The sequence below is a fragment of the Dermacentor variabilis genome, chromosome 10 (genome assembly GCF_050947875.1).
Source record: "Dermacentor variabilis isolate Ectoservices chromosome 10, ASM5094787v1, whole genome shotgun sequence".
NCBI classification, from domain to species: Eukaryota; Metazoa; Arthropoda; class Arachnida; order Ixodida; family Ixodidae; genus Dermacentor; species Dermacentor variabilis.
In genome coordinates, this window is record NC_134577.1 from 80,402,403 (window position 1) to 80,420,366 (window position 17,964).

The 17,964-nt window shown below is 47.4% G+C and overlaps 1 protein-coding gene across 1 annotated transcript in view; it reads right to left on the reverse strand.

The window, feature by feature from the left end:
- Rrp40 (exosome complex component Rrp40) overlaps nucleotides 1-10,617 on the reverse strand; it is an 89,690-nt gene extending 79,073 nt beyond the window's left edge. Inside the window, exon 1 of the mRNA XM_075673008.1 lies at nucleotides 10,441-10,617. Coding sequence (XP_075529123.1) covers nucleotides 10,441-10,602 — 162 coding nt within the window. The 5' untranslated portion in view covers nucleotides 10,603-10,617. The remainder of the gene's footprint in view (nucleotides 1-10,440) is intronic.
- Nucleotides 10,618-17,964: the final 7,347 nt, after the last annotated feature.

The window sequence follows — 17,964 nt, forward strand, 5'->3', positions numbered from 1 at the left end:
GTCCCGTCTGCTGGCGCTTGTGACGCCTTTATGACGTCTTCCTCATCGTCGGTCCGCTCGGACAGCCTTGTTCAGACGCGACGTCAGCGACGGACCTGAAGTTTTCAGTGGCCTTCGGCAAGCGGAATGTAGTAAAGAGGGATGATGACAGCAAAGCGAAATCGAACGTGTCGAGGTGGAGCCACGTTCACGTGCGCCACCAGAAGGAGGCTGTTACACAAGACGATGATGATAGTTCGCCGCTGCCAAAACGAAAAAAACGCAGTAATTTGTAGGACTTGCGTAGAGTGTATCGATATGAGTGCCCGTGATGCAATTATAAATTTATTAGCGACGCAAAATGGACTGTCTGGTTAAATTCACAACATAATAATTCCTTGTTTCTTTCTTTTTATTTCTTTTTTTTTCAGTAAAGGTTCCCTCTCGACCGTGATGTGTAACAGCAGCACACCATGCATTTGTCCTAATATATGAAGGTGAAAGTTTTTCGAGAAGGTTCATTTTTCTTCTGTTAAAGAAACGGGAGCAGGAAGCAGAAGGCTACAAATGTCAGAGAAAGGGCTCCCGCTCCTGTTGGCATTCAGCACTCTAGTACATAATATGAAATACTTTGGTCAAATCATACCGAATCAATGTTACATGTGCAGTGCGGAGGTAAATATATTACCCAAATCAAATGGAACAGTTTAGTAGCGTGAACTACAAAAGAAATAAAAATATAGTCAGAGTTCTGACTTTGGCAGGGCTGCGATTCGTATTCTGTATTTCTTTATGCATAATAAAGTTTATATTGCATTATTGTATATAGAAAGCAAACAGTAAACATAAATGAATTGTATTATTGAACTGCAAAACAACCAGAACAATGTGTTACAACATAAAATGCTGAAATATACATAAAATCTGCAGTTCTATTCATGTTCTTTAATGTGCATTTTCGTAGATTTCTTCGATAAATTGCTATAATAAGGGAGATTTCCGTGATTTATTAACTGAGAAACCTGGTGATTCAAATGCTGTCTGCCATAAATTGTTCTAGACTTCGGAATTTCTCTAGTTTCTTTGCGTAGGCAACAGTCAGCTTTTGATTGAGATAATTTTGATGTATATAGTTTGTTAGTTTTTATATGTTGCAATAACCTACAATAGTATATCTCGTTGGCTTTCAGCATGGTGTGTTTAATATATAGAGTGTGCGTCTTCACATTTTGAAGCCTAACCATGTATATTACGAAGTGTCTAAGGGCTCTTTTCTTTTGTAAGGCTATGAATTGTCGATAATTTTGTGAATATGTCGTACCTCATACAAGCAAACATAATGTAATTCGTGAATAAAACATGGAGTAATATAATACCTTTTTAAGCCATAGTGGAATCTTATCCCAGGTTCTGTTTAAACAACCCGTAATTTTGTCAAGTTCGGCGGATTTCCACGTGTGTCTTTCAGGACATGTCGTCTTTAAACCCAGAAACTTATGAGCGTCTACTTGTTTTATTTGCGCATCTCGAAACCATATCGTTCACTTAAAATTAATTGGCTTAATAATTTATGCAAATATTACATATTTAATTTTGTTGACATTTACTTTACGTTTGTTGCTGTGTAACCATAGAAACAGAAAATTTAAGAAGTAATTATTTATTGAAATCTTCAACGTTTGCAATGACTTGTCTGCGAAAAACATTTTTGTGTCATGAGCATATATGATTAAATTTTGAGCATTTTGTACGTAAGAAAGATCACTGGTGTCTAGGTTAAATAACAAACGTTCACGTTTAGAGCCTTGTGGGACACCTTGTGATATCTTTAATTTCAGAGATTTGCAATTGTTGATTGATACGCACTGATACCTGTCTTGTAAATAACTGCGAATCAAGTCATTGCTTGCTGTCCCTCTTTTCTCATGATCATAAATCTTGGTCATGGTCAACAGTATTGCGTGGTTTACAGAATCGAAAGCTTTTCTGAGATCTAACAAGAGACTAACAGTGTTTAATCTTTGTTCAATATTATTTCTTATTTCATGTTTAATAGAGAGGAATGCATCTTCACAGGATCTTTCCATTCTAAAACCATACTGCGCATCGGACATAATAAGCACTTTCATACAAAATTTTGAAGGTGGACGTTTATGATTGTCTCAAAAATTTTCGGCATTACCGGTAATATCGATATGGGTCGGTAATTGTTACAAGTGTAATCCGCACCACCTTTATGTACTGGACACACTCTAGCTAGCTTGAGTGCTTCCGGGAACATGCCACATCGGAGCGTCAATGAGCAACAAGAATGAGCAGCTTTGGTTTCTTCTCGCAAAGGCGCGATATATCGTAACGTTGTGACGATGAAGACAGCAGCGCCAAATGCGAATCGCGAAACCATTTATTGGGCGAACTTGTGCCCCGCAAAACATGTAACACTCGGACGCAACGACAGCAGCGAACGAAGTCAGCGATCATCCGAAATCTGGTCTGTGGGCCAAGCACATCGGCTTTTACGCATGACTCGCCGAAGGTTCCAGATTAATTGCTTGATGCCCACGTGCCTCCCAGAAAACACTATGAGATTCGCGTAGCGCACACAATCAGATTATACAAGGTTCTGTGACAGAAGGCCCAGCGGAGATAATCAACGATAACCTTCGAGGAAGCTCCAGATCATGCAGGCGCGTCTTGCGCGGAGCGATAACATTAGGTTGTCAGCGTGTGAAATGCAGTCCTCGAGAAAAGGATGAACAAGTACACGCGTGGATATTGTCTGTAATGCAAGTATACGTTCTGCCAGGAGAGCAACCCGAGGAGTTTACTATTATGCCGGCAGCCTCCCCCTCACGCATAATAAACACGTGGTTAATTCATCCACTAGAGGTGCCGACTGTGATGTGCCGTGGAAGTCGGCCAAGAGTCCAACTCCACATTGGCTATGTTATCGCCTTAATTTGCGCGCACGGTCACGGTTGGTTGCCACTAGCGCTGTGGTTCTTTGGTCCACGTACTTTGAGCCAATGGAGGAGCAAAGACCCGGAGAGCACTCCGTAACGTTCCGACGATTGCGCTCAACCTAGTCCCACTGAGGCTGAGTAGTGCAACACGAAGCGGGACAATGGAACACAGAAATAGAAAACGAGGACAAGCGCTTCCTGCGTCCTTTGTCCCGATTCGCGCTGTGAACCACTCAGTCTCATGAAAAACCTACTAGACCAAGCCATCACCCTCCTAGTCCCATGGTTTCAGCGCGAACCGACGAAAGTGAGCCTCGTGGAGTACGTATGCTACGGATGCAGTAGAGACCGAGCAATGTGATGTACTGTCTCTGCACATGCGGCTCCATTTTTGGGGACAAGTTTTCGTATCAATTGCAGCGTGGAGATTGATGTCCTTCTTGATTCTTCATAACCAGTTGGATCCTATTCCAGGCTGGTCACTACCGAGACCAGTTCAAGTCCAGGAATCCGGGGCGTCGACTACTGCGACGAAGCCGACACCGTGGCGATGCGGTCGGCGTAACGCTATGGGAAGCATATAGAAAAAAATATATTGCTTAGAGATGTGTCGTTTGTTACGATTTGCACTTTATCAACTTTATCCCGAGAACGGTGGCATGTTGTATGTCGCGTCTGGTGTAATTTTGCTGGCGGGATATTCTTTTTTTTTTCCTGGGGCGCTTTTGTAGACCAGTTTAAAACGCATGGGTTGATTTTAAAACGCCGATTACAGCGCAGCGAGAACTCCTGCGCTAATTGCTCTCCAGTAACATGTATTCTATATCTCTCCCTATGTGTAGGTAAAGCTTGGTTCTGTTCCGCTGGATGAATGTTTTTCCTGGGGCGCTTTTGTTTGCATGTTATGCGGCGAAGCAGCCCGACAGGCGTGAAACGCTCGTCCGTAGTTGAATTCACGGGAAAGGGCTCGTAGACCATGTTAAAAATGGATTCGGATATGCAGCTGCGATGCACATTCGCGCCATGACGTATAAGAAAAGATGATGACGTCAGAATCTGCAAGAAGCGGCGGACCAAATGGCCTTTGGCGGAAGACTCGTCACCGCGTTCAAGGGCCACGATGCCTGCCGAGGCCTGCTCGGGTGCATTGCGTCAGCGCGACCCTGCCATTTTCAGCGGGATAGGGGATCATGACGTCGAGATCCGGCTCGCCTCCGCCGAAAGGGTGAGTGCCTACAACAAGTGGGACGGTGCGATGAAACCGAACAACGCCATACTATATCTGCGCGACGCTGCGAACTTGTGGTACCGCAACTACGAACCTGACCTGCCGACTTGGGTGGCGTTCAAGGCTGACTTCACGGAAGCGTTTGATCGGCCTGCAGTCCGCAACCTTCGCTCCTAGAAAGGTTTGCGGGAACGAGCGCAGCAGAGTGGCGAGACATTTGCTGGTTACATCGAGGATGTCGCGGACCTCTGCAAGCCTGTCGATGCGACAACGGTGAAAAGCGGCAAGATCAGACACATCTTAAAGCGGGTTGACGACGATGCCTTTCAAATGCTGTTGGCATAGAGCCCCAGCACTGTGTCTGAAGCAGTGACACTCTTCTATATCTATGGGGAGTTGCGCAAGCAGCGGCTTGCCACGCACAACTCATTGGTAGGCCCTCTCTCTGGCTTGACGGTTGCCGCCGACGACCTCTTCGCTGATGGTGCAGATTAAACAGTTTGTTCGCGAAGACGTGGCCTGTCAACTTTCATTGGTGCCTCCGACACAAGGAACGCCATCCTCTTCGTTGGCGCCCAAGCTGCAGCAAGTCATCCAAGGATCAAGCCGCTGAGTGCATTCCCCCTAACTTTCATAACACTGCTGTTGCTGCGCCACTCGCCTGTGCGCGGGTCGCTACGATGCCCGCCACGCCAACCCGAGCCGCGTTTCATGCACCAACGCGGACACCACCGTCGCCCGCCTAATCAAGACCCCAGCATCCCCGCGTGCAGAACCCATGGCGCATACCAGACAACCGGCAGGTTTGTTACTGCTGCGGAATTGCCGGCCACGTTTCGAGTTTCAGCCGGCGCCGCATGCCACTTACGGCTCGTTTCTGGCAACCGACTTTCAACTACGTGCCAAGAGAATTGCAACGCCGTGGTTTACCGGATCCCCCTTTCGGTTCTATGAGCCCATGGGACACTTGCTCCTACATGTGTCCAGGCGTTTGAAGTACACACACTTGTGCACTTTAGCCGCACATTAATTTTAATCCAGTTTCCCGAGTCAATATCGAAAACTAATTTTGCTCTGTGGTTCTCTGACTTAAAAAAAAAAAAAGATGTCCAAACCATGTTACCCTGCACCGCGTCGATCGTGGTTTTTCAGTGGGCTCCCAAAGTCAACCGGCCGATGATGTTTCTGCTAAAAATGTTAAAGGTGTTTCTGTTAGAGCACCGCTACGGAGTGTCCACCGCGACCACAACAAAAAAGAGAGAAATTTAAATTTGCCTTCCAATCGCAAAATGTTGTTTATTTTTTGCTCGTTACACCTGATCGAACCAGTCTAGTCGGCACGTTGTAGAATAGACTCTATTTGCCTTCTGTTGCGGCACGCTCAACACTCGCGCTCTCACGCATAGGAAGTCGCGAATATTTCCAGTTAGTTTAGTGCTCATCGGTCATCACCTAACGATGAGTGGCGCGGATCAGTTTGTATGCAAGACGACAGCCAATTAAGTCAAGCGAACGTGGCATCTTGGTCGGCTTATACACGGGCTGCATGGACATACGGAATAAAAACAACTCGTTAATGTCCTGAAGCTTAATCTCATTCGTGCGATGTCAAACGAGCGTACCTATAATGACATTAAAATTTAATTCTGCTTGCAGGTGTAGTGTGTTCGCGGTGTTAGCAGTTATGGTCGAACATACACACACGCAGACTCAAATTTCTGCGTACAAAATACGTTGAGTAAAGCTTTATTCGCATTAACTCGCCAAATAATCTTTCTTGATGATACTGTTGCAACTTCCTGCATTCACTGCAGCTCTTGCTATACGACGTTTGTGGTGATTAAAATGAGCGTACAGCTCATTTTAATGACTACAAACAGCTCGGCCAGATGGGAGGCGTTTCTCCGCAGCCCTCTTCTGGCTGACCAACTCTGGGCTGTCCGGCAGGCCCATGATGTGGCCGGGAGGCTTGGCCTTCCGGTTCCCGCGTGGGAACAGCCCGCTTCGTGAAGACTCACGGTCTGCAGGCTTCTAGTAAAGCCTTACCATACCATACCGCCCCAGCTTTACATATAATGGCATTAAATGGCCTCTGTCAGTGCCATATACAAAAAAGAAAGCATTATGTAGAAGCCATCGAAGACGAATACTTAAGTAATCGAACAGCGCTGAATTATCCGTGAAGACCTGCAAGGACCGCAAGAATAATAGCATGCCAAGTTTACGCCGGGGAACTCATTTGTAATGGCACCTCTGGTTTTGTCGTTGGCCTTCGGAAGGGCAACGGCCAGCTGAAACCACGGCCGACCTCCACACGTGGCACACCGCATCGAAATGGTCATTAACAACGAAGTATTGTTAGCAGTGGCAGTCGAAGATTATTGCTGACGCTGCGCATTACGGCGCATGAGCACCTCAACTCCCTCATTTGGTTAATGCGTTGCTGCCGTTCCGCCCCCTTCTCCCGTGCATACCATTGTCGTGCTTTTTCGGCATGTAAACGACATCGCTCTGCCGACTCTTCTTTGCTGCGAATTCGTTTTAGCGGCACTTTTTTCTCTTTTTTTTTTTTTGCGCCCCACATGGCACACAGCTGCGGCGGTCGTTGTTCCTCAGCCATCGGAAGCTCAGAAAGGAGAAACGGACCAATGGAACCCTCCAATCTCGGAGGCTTGCTTTTCCGAGGCTGCACCTGCCCCCTTCCCCCTCCCCTTGAGACCCTCTCCACCTCTGCGCGCCCCCGGCCTCTTGGTTCGCGTGACGTCACTCGGTTAGATGGGAAAAGCTCGTGACGATATAGGCAAAGAAAGCTATTCGCTTTTGAAGGGTATTTGTCTGCAACTGTTCTTGAAGAGCAGACGCCAATTACCTAGGATGTTGGACACATTGTTAGCGAATGTAGCCACGCGGCCAATTGGTTGCGACGACATACCGGGGTGTCGCCTGCCGTCAGCGGCTGAATGACGCGTCAGTTTGGAGTACGTTGCCGGAGCGTTTGCTTCAGCACTGTCGCGTGCTTCGTTTCTCGTCGTACTGCCACGAAATTTCGGTTTGTTTAAGTAGTTTCACGCAACAGCGCTTCTTCCTTGTTTAAAATAAAGGTTTTATTCTCCGTATAAGAACATATGGTGTTCTTTCGTGTCGATCTGAGTCAAATATATTAATAAATTCCGTGGTTTCACGTGCCGAAACCACGATCTGATTATGCGGCACGCCGCAGTGAGGGACTCCGGATTAATTTTGACCCCCAGGATATCTTTAACGTGCCCCCAATGCGTGGCACAGCGGGCGTTATTTGCATTTCGCTTTTCCAACGAAATGGGGTCGCCGCGGCCGGGATATTCGATCTCACGAACTCGTTCTCAGCAGCCGAACACCATAGCCACTGAGCAACCACGGCGGGCGCATCGGAAGATGAATGAACTGCCCAACGTATTTCAATTCATTGCTTTACTTTACTACTAGTCACTTTACTACTTTACTAGTCAGTGTCTTGTTCACACGCACCCCAGTGCCCGATAACGCGGACGACATAAGGATGTAAGTTTCTGTTTCTTTAGCGTGGGAAGTACCCGAACGGAACAAGAAAGAAAAAAGCGTAGAATTGCATAGTGTGATTGGGAGACAGGCAAACAGACGGCGAACTTTCTTTGACCCTGAGGAGCTACTGTCAGAACCCCCGAACGGGAGGCCGTTGTAGCCGCTGGCCGCGCACACGTAGAGGACAGAACGCCGTGACGCTCCTCCCTCTCCTGGGCCCTCTGGATAGCCCGGGCTTGCTCTCGTAGTACCATGAGGCGATGTCTTTTTTTTTTGTTTTGTGCGGCAATATCTCCCTTAATTTTATTCTATGTTTGTATCATATAGTAGCCAAGGTCGCCTCTCCTTGCGCTGCTCATGAAAATTGCTTAAAACTGTGGAAAATACCTTCTTTTTTTTTTTTAGCTACGTGAGACATGGTCACAAACTGTATAATCCAGCTGCGTCTTGAACGCGATCTTTTTACACGTTACACGTCAATCTTTTACACGTTAACTCAATAATAACAAAATTCTGAGGAGTCATCTCGAACCCACTAGGGTTGACGAGAAAAAAAAACAGTGAGCAGTTTAATTTTGCGTAGACCAGGTTTTATTGCTGCCTTCTAAACGAACGATCCGACAGAAACAAGAACAACATTCCGGCTTTGGGTGTATATATTCCACGAAGCTTAGAATGCCCTGAGCACCTTCTTTTTTTCTGTTTTAATACGACCGTGAGTGCTATTCAGCAACAAGAATCAGCGTTTATAAACAATTAAGGTACAATAAACCTCGTAAATCGCGCGAATAACTTATCGTGCGGCTCCCTCGCAGCGGCGAGGCGATGTCTCGTACGCGATCCCCCTCTCGAAGCAAGAGCGATTGCAGCGCCGGCGCTTGCACTGGTGGCCATCGCGCCCAAAACGACAGCTCACTTACAGCAAAAGAAATAACCATAATAGAAAACCCGAGTGCGGAACAGTGGGAGAGAATGCTTTCCAGCGACATCCTGAAAGCAGTGATGCCACGGCTACTGATTTATCAGTAGATCTACTGATTTTTAAAATTTTCTGCTGATTTAGTGATAAAGCGCTTGAATCTGCTGATTTTCTTGCTTTTCTACTGAAACGAAAGCGGAATCTGCGACTTTTTCAGTACAGAGGATGGATGGATGGATGGTTATAGAGGTTATATTAATGTAATGCCACCTAGCGAGACAAAAAAAAAAAAACGTGGTTGGCTTCGAGGTTAACATACATTCTTGCGTTTCCAGACTCTCAAACGTGGCGCTAACTCTGTCTTTGAGCAAAGTGGGGAAAAGGCATAGAGTTTCTATGCTCTATGGGAAAAGGTGAGGCGCTGAATTTGTGAAAGTGGATGCATACCGAAGCCCACAACTATGAAACCAGCATTATCATCATCATCATGACCAACCTATTTTTATGTGCACTGCAGCACGGAGGCCTCTCCCAGCGATCTCCAATTACCCCTGTCTGGAAGATACTATACTCTAAAGCTTTCAGGTACTAACTACCATCTGACGCCTTTGAATAGGCCATCGGAGGGCTTCACTGTTTTTAAATTCGTGCTTGACAATGGCTCTCTGGATCCCCGGGTTTTTCAAAAGTATCGCTAAGAATCTCGGAATCAATTTTTGTACTATTTCCTGGAAGCTACAATACTTCAACAGAGTACTAATATAAGCGCTGAATTCGTGGGCTCATAAACTGAGTGCAAAAATTGAAATTAAAGAATCTACTGATTTCTACTGATTTTTCGCGAAAAAATCTACTACTATTTTTTAATGTGTCGTGGCAACCCTGCCTGAAAGTCCAGCAAGGGCTAGTAAGGCGTGCTCGCACGGCAGCTACCCTCAGTGGGGCCCTGGACTAGGGGCACCAACCCTGCAAATCAAGATGGAAGAAGCCATCTGAAGAACCGATAAATCCATATGTAAATAGAGCAAAATAAACGTTTTTCACCACCACCACCACTTACAGACAGAGTCATAGCCGGAAATATTTTTCCTTGGAGGGGGAGAGGGGGCATGTACTACAGCGGAGACGGGGAGAGAGAGGGCGGGGCCTAGGGGGACAAAACCCCTAGATGAAATAAAAGTAGCGCCACCTCCTCACTCCTCCTCCTGCGCCGGCGTTCGCTCTCTCCTGTGTCGACCGTGGCTCACCCAACGCGGTGCTAAACTAGCAGACGCTCTCCGAAGGCTATCCGTGCGTCTCTCTGAATTCAACGCTGAGTAAGCGTAAGCGGCGATAACGCAAAGCGCGAAACTACATCAGCAGACGGCACTCTTTGTCGGGATCGCAGATCGCGTTCAAGGTACCGTCCGCGCAGCGGTACCACCACCCGAGTACACATGATCGCGGTTCATAGCGGCTCGACACGGATGGATAAGGCGCTAAAGAGCGATAACTGCTTATACTGATCGGAACGTCACCACCGCACCTGTGTCCCTACGCACGGTCACCGCTTCGCAACGTGCGGCGATACACTCAAAAAGTGCTGTTCGCACACATTCACGCCAAACAACGACAACGCTATGGAATGTATGACCGAGTCGACAAAAAGCAAGTGCGTTTGAAGACGACCCGATTGAAGTCGGGCAGGAAAGTTGCAAATAAACGCAGTGCGATCATGCGGCACTTAGGACAGCGAAAAGCTAACGGAGCCCCCCCATATACAACAAGTGGCAGCCTATGAGATTAGTGATCAGCGAAGAACGCTCGCTTACCCCACGGAGCCGGGACCATTGCTGTGGGTTGAAATCAGCCCGGCTGATTCTCTGAAGCCAGACCTTCCTCCGTGCCGCGTCTCGCCTTTCAGATGGAATACGGAATAGTCGCTTGTCGTCCTTTTCAAGTGTGCTGCGCCCGAAGGCACAGCATCGCGGCATCGCGAACACGGCGCTGCGCTACAAAAACACTAAGGAGACGCGAAACGTGGTGCCTGCGTACGCCGCTGGCAAAGTTTCGTACCGCGATAGGTGCGGAAGCAAAATGCAAACAAGAAAAAAAAAAAGCGCGCCAAAGCACGCGATGTCGTTCGGCCAATGGGAGGGCAAAGCGTCGAGGGAAAGCGCAGAGGAGAAAGATGGCAGCAAACTGCAAAGGATGGCGCTACTTTTGATTTTTATTTAGGGGTTTTAGTCAGGGAGGCCGCACACCAGCACATAAATTTCGGGGAGGGGGGAGGGAAGGGGAAAGCACGTGTCCGGAGTGCCCCACCTCCCTTGGCTAGGCCACTGTTTACAGAAAAAAAAAGTCAGCTGCGATTCTGATACTGCCAACGGACAAGCGTGGTGCACACTTCGCACGATGACACTCGTGTTTGCGAAGTATCACACCGACGCGTACGCCGCTGAGCGGCTGAAAACTCTCGTGGATTCCCGCGCTCGCTTCGTATCGGAGAAGGCACTCTTTACGCCAGCAGCGATGACGTCACCCAGTTAGCGCCAGCAGCTCACTAATAGACTAGGCAAGGTGACGTCATGCTGGATGAGAAGTTGCGCTGCATAGCTCTAACAAGACACGTAAGATTATGCTCAAAGTGACAACTGTTTCATTCCCCTTCAGAGAACAAAGCATTTACATGTACGTGTATCCACAAAGAACAAGCAAGAATGGAAAAGACGTAAAACCCACGTGCTTCTTTGCCACTTACCTTTTTTTTTCAGCATGTCGTCCGGCGTATTTGGCACGTGCGTCGACACTCCTATTTTGACGAGTGACGTGGAAAGTCTATCACCGTAAATCTAGACAAAGCCAGTGAGCAGCAGTGATGGTGAAGAAGCATGTATGTTGCGCGTCTTTAATACTTTTTTAACCACAGAAGGGGTGTTTTCTCGATGTCTTCCGCAGATGTCTGAATGCAGCGGAAATTACATCATCACTTGACAAGGCGGAACCTTGCCCATTTCAGGCCGAGTGGGTAGGCGTTTTCTAGTTCGTTTGCCCCCCTTTCACGTAAAGCGAATGGTGCTGTAGAGCAGCTACGCTTTATTTAATCTCGGCAGCAAAGTTCGGGCGGTGTTTTAGCGATCTGTTTTAGATTGGTTTGCGAGAACGAGGGGTGCCTATGGCCACACACAGGCGCCTGGCGATGCCACTACAACTTAACGATAGTGGCATCTGTCGCAGCTACGGCAAATACTACTACCACTACTGCTACTACTACTGCTACTACTGCTACTAGTACTACTACTACTACTACTACTACTACTACTACTACTAATAATAATAATAATATTAATAATAAGACAGCGAAAACGTGGCCGAGAGAGATGGCGCCACCGTTCCGTTGCCGAGAAATCACCATCTTTAGAGCTGACATGTACTTGCCATTGCCTTGGATCAGCGTTCCTTCAGGTCGCACACGACATCCGTAAGGCCGGTATTCTGGCTACTTGGTTGAAATTCATAGTAAAGCGGCAGCGCAAAATACACAGAAAACAAAGAGAAGAAGCTTTCGACCTACAACATAACTTTGTCGCAAATCAAGATTTTTCGATTTCTTGGACATAGGGCTTTGAATTTTTTATTGCCAGCTTTGTTTTCGTTTTTTTTCATCATACCTTTACGCATGCGTTATTTCAACCTTACGAGTTGTTTGTTCTTTACGTGCTTCCAATATATATTAGCTGTGAGGTCAGCTCCGCTAATGTGGCCTGTCTTCTCCGCGTGGCCTATGTGTTTTACGTTGCCGATGAAATAGGCGAGCATACGGGGTGTTTCAGCAAACGCTTTCAAAAATTTCAGAAAATTGTTTGTGGCCGATACCACAATTCCAGTTCATGAGCTGGTCTTCTCGGAGAGGCGGACTTTACTTGCACAAAAAAAAAATTGGAATGCGTAAACTAATTAATAAGTTTTTAACTCCTCATCGTATGGGACATATTGCAATTGACGAATTCTACCACGTGAGACCGCAAGGCATATCCATCCACTTGAATAGAAACGTGTGAATGACGTCATTTGCGAGATACGCGACGTCAAACTTGCGATAAAATGTATTGTTGTTCCACTTACGTTCTTAACATAAACATCGCTTTATGCATTGAAGCACGAAAGTAGCTGGAACGGCAACGCATCTCTCTGCAAAGTTCGGGAATCAGTATCTTGAAACTGGTGTCATTCTGAGAATTCGTTCAAAGTGGATCCACCTTTCGAACTGCTCCGTTGGGATTTGTAAATTGAAATATGTGCCATAAGGTAATTACCGCACGACCGGCCACTCGAGGCACTTTTTTGTGTATTCGCGGGCTTCTTTCACGCTCGGAAAAACACTTTTATGTAGCGCACGCTGAGCAACAGAAAGCTGTACCGGGAGATTTTCATGTTGCTCTACAATTTTCTCATCAACACTTTCCATCTGGTTATGCTAACTGAAAGCTTATTCGTTAATTAAGGCAAATTATATAATTAGGCCGAATACACAAGATAATAATCTGAGTATCTCCAAGCGACGGCAAACAACACTACCTCGGCTCTGTCCAGCTACGTGGCTTTTGCATATTTTCAAATCTTGGTACACGATAGTTGAGAAACCCTGCCTATATCGATACTCTGCAACCATTCGTAATAAGAAGAAGAATGCGCACGCGCGCGCACACACACACATGCACACGTCGCTGGTCATTTTCAAACTCATTTATTATTCCTTGCGATCAGTCAAACAGGTATACACTCCACGCTAATGATTAGGAATGTCTCGGAGAGGACCAGATTGGAGATTTGTTATTACTGTCTTTCACCGGCCGCCCTTCTCCGCCTTGCGCGCGGCATCCACGCGACGCCATGTCGGTATTCGCACTCGTCAACAACATTCGCTCGAGGAATGTGAATAAATTACATAACACGCTTCAGCCTTGCGGCCCCCACTCGTCGTCATTGCACAGGAAATACATTGCCTCGGACTCAAAACAGCATGAAAGCGCCCGTCCAACGCCCTTTCCTTTTTTTTTTTCGGAGGCGCTTGACGGTACAGCGGCGCGAATACAAAAATTCACATTGCCACAATAAAAAAGGGGTCTTTATATATATATATATTATATATAATATTTATATATTATCTCTAACAACTTTCCTTGGGGTAGAGGGAAAGGGGTAAATAGGTAGGAGCGTATGGGAAACAGATTCACCTAACGAAACAATACGAGCGAAAGTAGTGAGAAAAACGTTATCGAACATTCAGTGCAGCAAGTCAAACACGTCTTGTCTAGTGCGTCAAAAATACACGTTCGCTACTCACACGAGCCGCGCGAAAAACTCTCGCGTTTTGTTTTACCCAAGTGACACAACGACTCCCCCCCCCCCCCCAAACTCATTCACACCACGAGAAAAAGAACTTTCATAAAAGATATAGACAGTCAGACAGACAGACGTACAGACAGACAGGCATAGAGCAACAACAAAAAAAAACGCATGAAAAAAGACTTTCACCCAACCAACCACCTCCCACCAAACTCACTCAAAAAACGCGACGTGTATACGTATAAAACATTCCCCTCCCCGACAGTGTTTCTTTATTATTCTTGTTACTTTAAGTTCTGTAACCGCTCTATTCGCGAACGTAATTAATTTGACGAAAGAGAAAAAAAAAAGAACATCAGCCGTAAAACGCAATTTATACAACTATGGCGGGAACGAAAAGCCTATTTGCGTGCAACGGCCAACGCCACTAGATGAAAACCTTACTTCGCGTGCAACGAAATGTGGAGAAACCTTCGTGCTAAGTGTCATCGTTAGTCGTACAGGCTGAACCCCTGCACAGGTATACGGGTGTCGCGGGACAATGTAGACTTGCGAACGCTGACTGACGTGCGAGTTTGAAACGACGATCGCGCAGGTAACTGTCGGAATTGGTGCCTGGATTTGCGAGGAGCTCAGTTTGTCAAAACTTGTCGCGCGCACTTGAAGCGTGCCTGCAGCACGTCAACAAGGCGCACGTCAGAGCCGTTGCTTTCGCCGCAGTAAGAGTCTTCGTGGGGAAAAGCCAACTTTAGGCATTCGTTTTAAGAAATGTGTTTGCGCGCGCGCGAGTCCGCCCGAAAATATATGTACATATATATTTCATTTTCACACGACAACCGTTTACATGTGCAAGGTCCGATGATACAGTTTCCCACCACGCAATGCATACCGAGTTTGAAGTGGCCTATGGTAGATTTTCTTCACTACTGGGGAACAGCGCGCGGGGGGAATGTCGGGAATCGGGGGAGAGGGCCTTACATCAAACGTGCACTATACTTACACATGCGGTGCGCGTCGTCGATAACACCGTTTCTCGAGCCGCTTTACGGCTGGCTCCGAGTGAAGTTGCCGCAGTGCGAGCTGGCAAGGCAACGATCGAACTGGATTGGGCGAAATCGAATGCCAGATAGTATTGCAGCCCCGCTCAGCGACCCGGCTGGCCAGTTAGTACCGTCGCTCGGAGGGGGAAAAAAACATGATTGACAGGTGGTCAAGTGCACGCTACCGTGGAGGCGGATTAAGGAACACTATTGTATAAAAAAAACAAAAGGACATGCAAGCTTTGCTCGATTGAAAGTGTAGCCGTAACCATCAGAGCTGGTAGTAAGATAAAAGAGGTCTGGCTTGTGGTTTTCCCGCACCGTCATATATGAATATTTAGTGAGTGCCTCTCTCACTGCTGCTGCCTCTTCGACTCTGCAAGTTGAAGCAGTCTGTCATTTTCTCGAAGGAGTACTGACACGCGTTGTTTGAACTTGGAAAAGCTCTGTATCTAACGCTTTTCGCGTGTCAGAGGGTTACACTTGGCAAGTGTGAATCTTTTGGGAAACATATTTTTATTTCAGGCCAAAGTTTTGGTCTCAAAATGCCGGAGCTGGCTTGACGTACGTTATGGTGGGGTCACGACACAGACGAAAATTTGTTGGCGTCACGTAACGATAAAGCTAGGTTATGAATGACGTTGCTCGCAAAAAAAAAAAGTAATAAGAAAACGCTGCGTACATTGTTTTAATTGTTGTTGTTGCTGCTGCGCTTGTGCATGGCAGCCCCAACGACTGCACGAGCAGAGCGAGCCCGTGTATCATGACGTCACCAACGCATTCGCTTGCCCGGCTACCAAAACCAAAACTGCATCGTAAAAGCAGGTAATTTGGCAAATTATTTAGGACGCTCTGGCTTTTGCCAATGCTTCTTGTAGGGTTTAGATATATTCAGGCTTTGCTTAACGGAAAGGAAAAAAAGAAGATAAGTAAAAATTTTGGTGTCAGTACTCCGTCAAGCCTCGCTCATCGTCTGTGGCTGTCGTCACTCATTCAACGAGCAAGAATTTATCGATCGATGAATGCGAGAATAATGCACCGAAAGTAAAGGACGAAGCTAATCGCTTTTCTCACATGTCGAACGGGGTCGAGTATTCCCCGCATGTGCCCGTGGCCTGCGAGAATACGCACGCGGTGATTTGGCGGCCACGGAGGCCATGGCGTGTTCTCGGAGGCCATGGCGTGTTCTCGGAGGCCATGGCGAGTTCCTAGACTTTCGGAAACTGGCCTAGAGGGAAATATGGCGCTAGTGCCTTGGCGAGTTTCAGCATTGGCGCTACGATCCGCATGGTTATCGTGCGAAGTACAAGTACTGGCCTGCTTTGGCCGATGGCTGAACACGCGAAGCCACTTCGGTCGTGTAGACACCCTTTCTGCAGCGGAATCATCGGTATACATTGTTAACGGCTTCAAGGTGTAATTTTCGAACAAAAGATGGCGCTAAGGACAGCGGCCATGCTGTGAAATGTTCCAAGGTTCTGAGCATACTGTCTTCTTTTGCCTGGAAACTCTGTTCGTCTGCTCCGCAGTGTGTCACTAGCGACGACACCGCCACCGGGTCGTTAGGGTATCTCTATCTGAGAGTGCGTCACATAGCAATTGATGCAAAATGTTTGTGCAACTCGTGCGGAGTGCGCTTAACGACCAGATTATGAGAAAATGTAAATGAACCGCGGATACAAAAACCGACGAATCGTATCCGAAGCGAAACGCCCGACTGAAGAAACGCCTTTCAGAAAAAGCCCACGCTTCCCCTGATCCCCGCGTCTCTTGAGCGACTGCAGCGCCACTTTTACCTCCAAGTGAGTTCGTACGCAACAGCGCGCGCGTGTACCGATAACGAAAGACTGTATAGCGGCCTTCACGAAACTTACAACCAGCGTCCGAAACAGTGGGGAAAAGAAATACCTGCTACGTTCGGCACTACCGCAGTTCTTTCCGCTGAAGGAACAACCCTCGCAAGAGCATACCCTTCCCAATCGATGAGTCACCCCCTGCTTAGAGCATGGAGAAGGTTTGAACAGCATGTTTTTTTTCTCTTCTTCTGCTTAACACGTTGAAACCCGTTGTTGTTCGACAGACGCAAGGAATCGGTCGCTCTGCAAAATCGAACGCAAATGCGGCAATGAAGTAGTCACGACACGCCGGCAAGACTGGCGGGCAGTCGGCTATGCCGCCGGGCGTCTGGCCGTGGCCTAAATGTCACCTCGCAGCATTGCATACCGCGCAGCGGTTTCACAGCGTCGAGGGAAGTGCCTCGCACTTCAGCGCTGTACACGTCAAGGGGCTAAGGTTGATCGAAGAGACCGCACACAGAGACGAGAAACAAGGGCGATTGAACGTGCTACAGTGCATCGTATGACAGACTCATTCACAAAGATAAAATGTCACAACCGTTGTACGCACTCGAAGTAAACGAACAAAAGCAAAAGAGAACATCCGCAAACATGGCGCCACTCATGTGTGCTCTATACAGAAATCCTGCTCCGGCCGTGGCCCGAAAACATTCGTTCAAAAAACGGCAGTCAACCATCGGGCTCTGCAAAACGGAATTCGCCGCAGTTCACACGCCATTCGAAAATGAAGGTACAAACGTTTCCGCACTTTGAGACTGAAACAGGCGAGGCGCGAAGTCGGTGGCTGCGTTGCTAACGTAGCAAAGAGCCACTGCACCGTACTATGGCCGGCGGCGGGGTTCGCCTCGCGCTTCTTCTTTTACGTTCACTTCTTTTTCCGCCGTGTCTATGGTCAGTACGGTGCAGCGGCCGTCGTACACATAAGGCTCTCCGGTCTTCTGCTGATCATCCGCGACTCCTACACGACGAAACAACAAAAACGCGAACGCGGCGAGTCGTCTCGCGTAAAATGAAGCTCGTGTTACCTAACGTCTCCGCCCGAGCCGGTTCAAAGCACAACTACATGGCCGCTTCGGATGCGTAAAAGTGCAGGGTACCCGCGAAGTAGTCA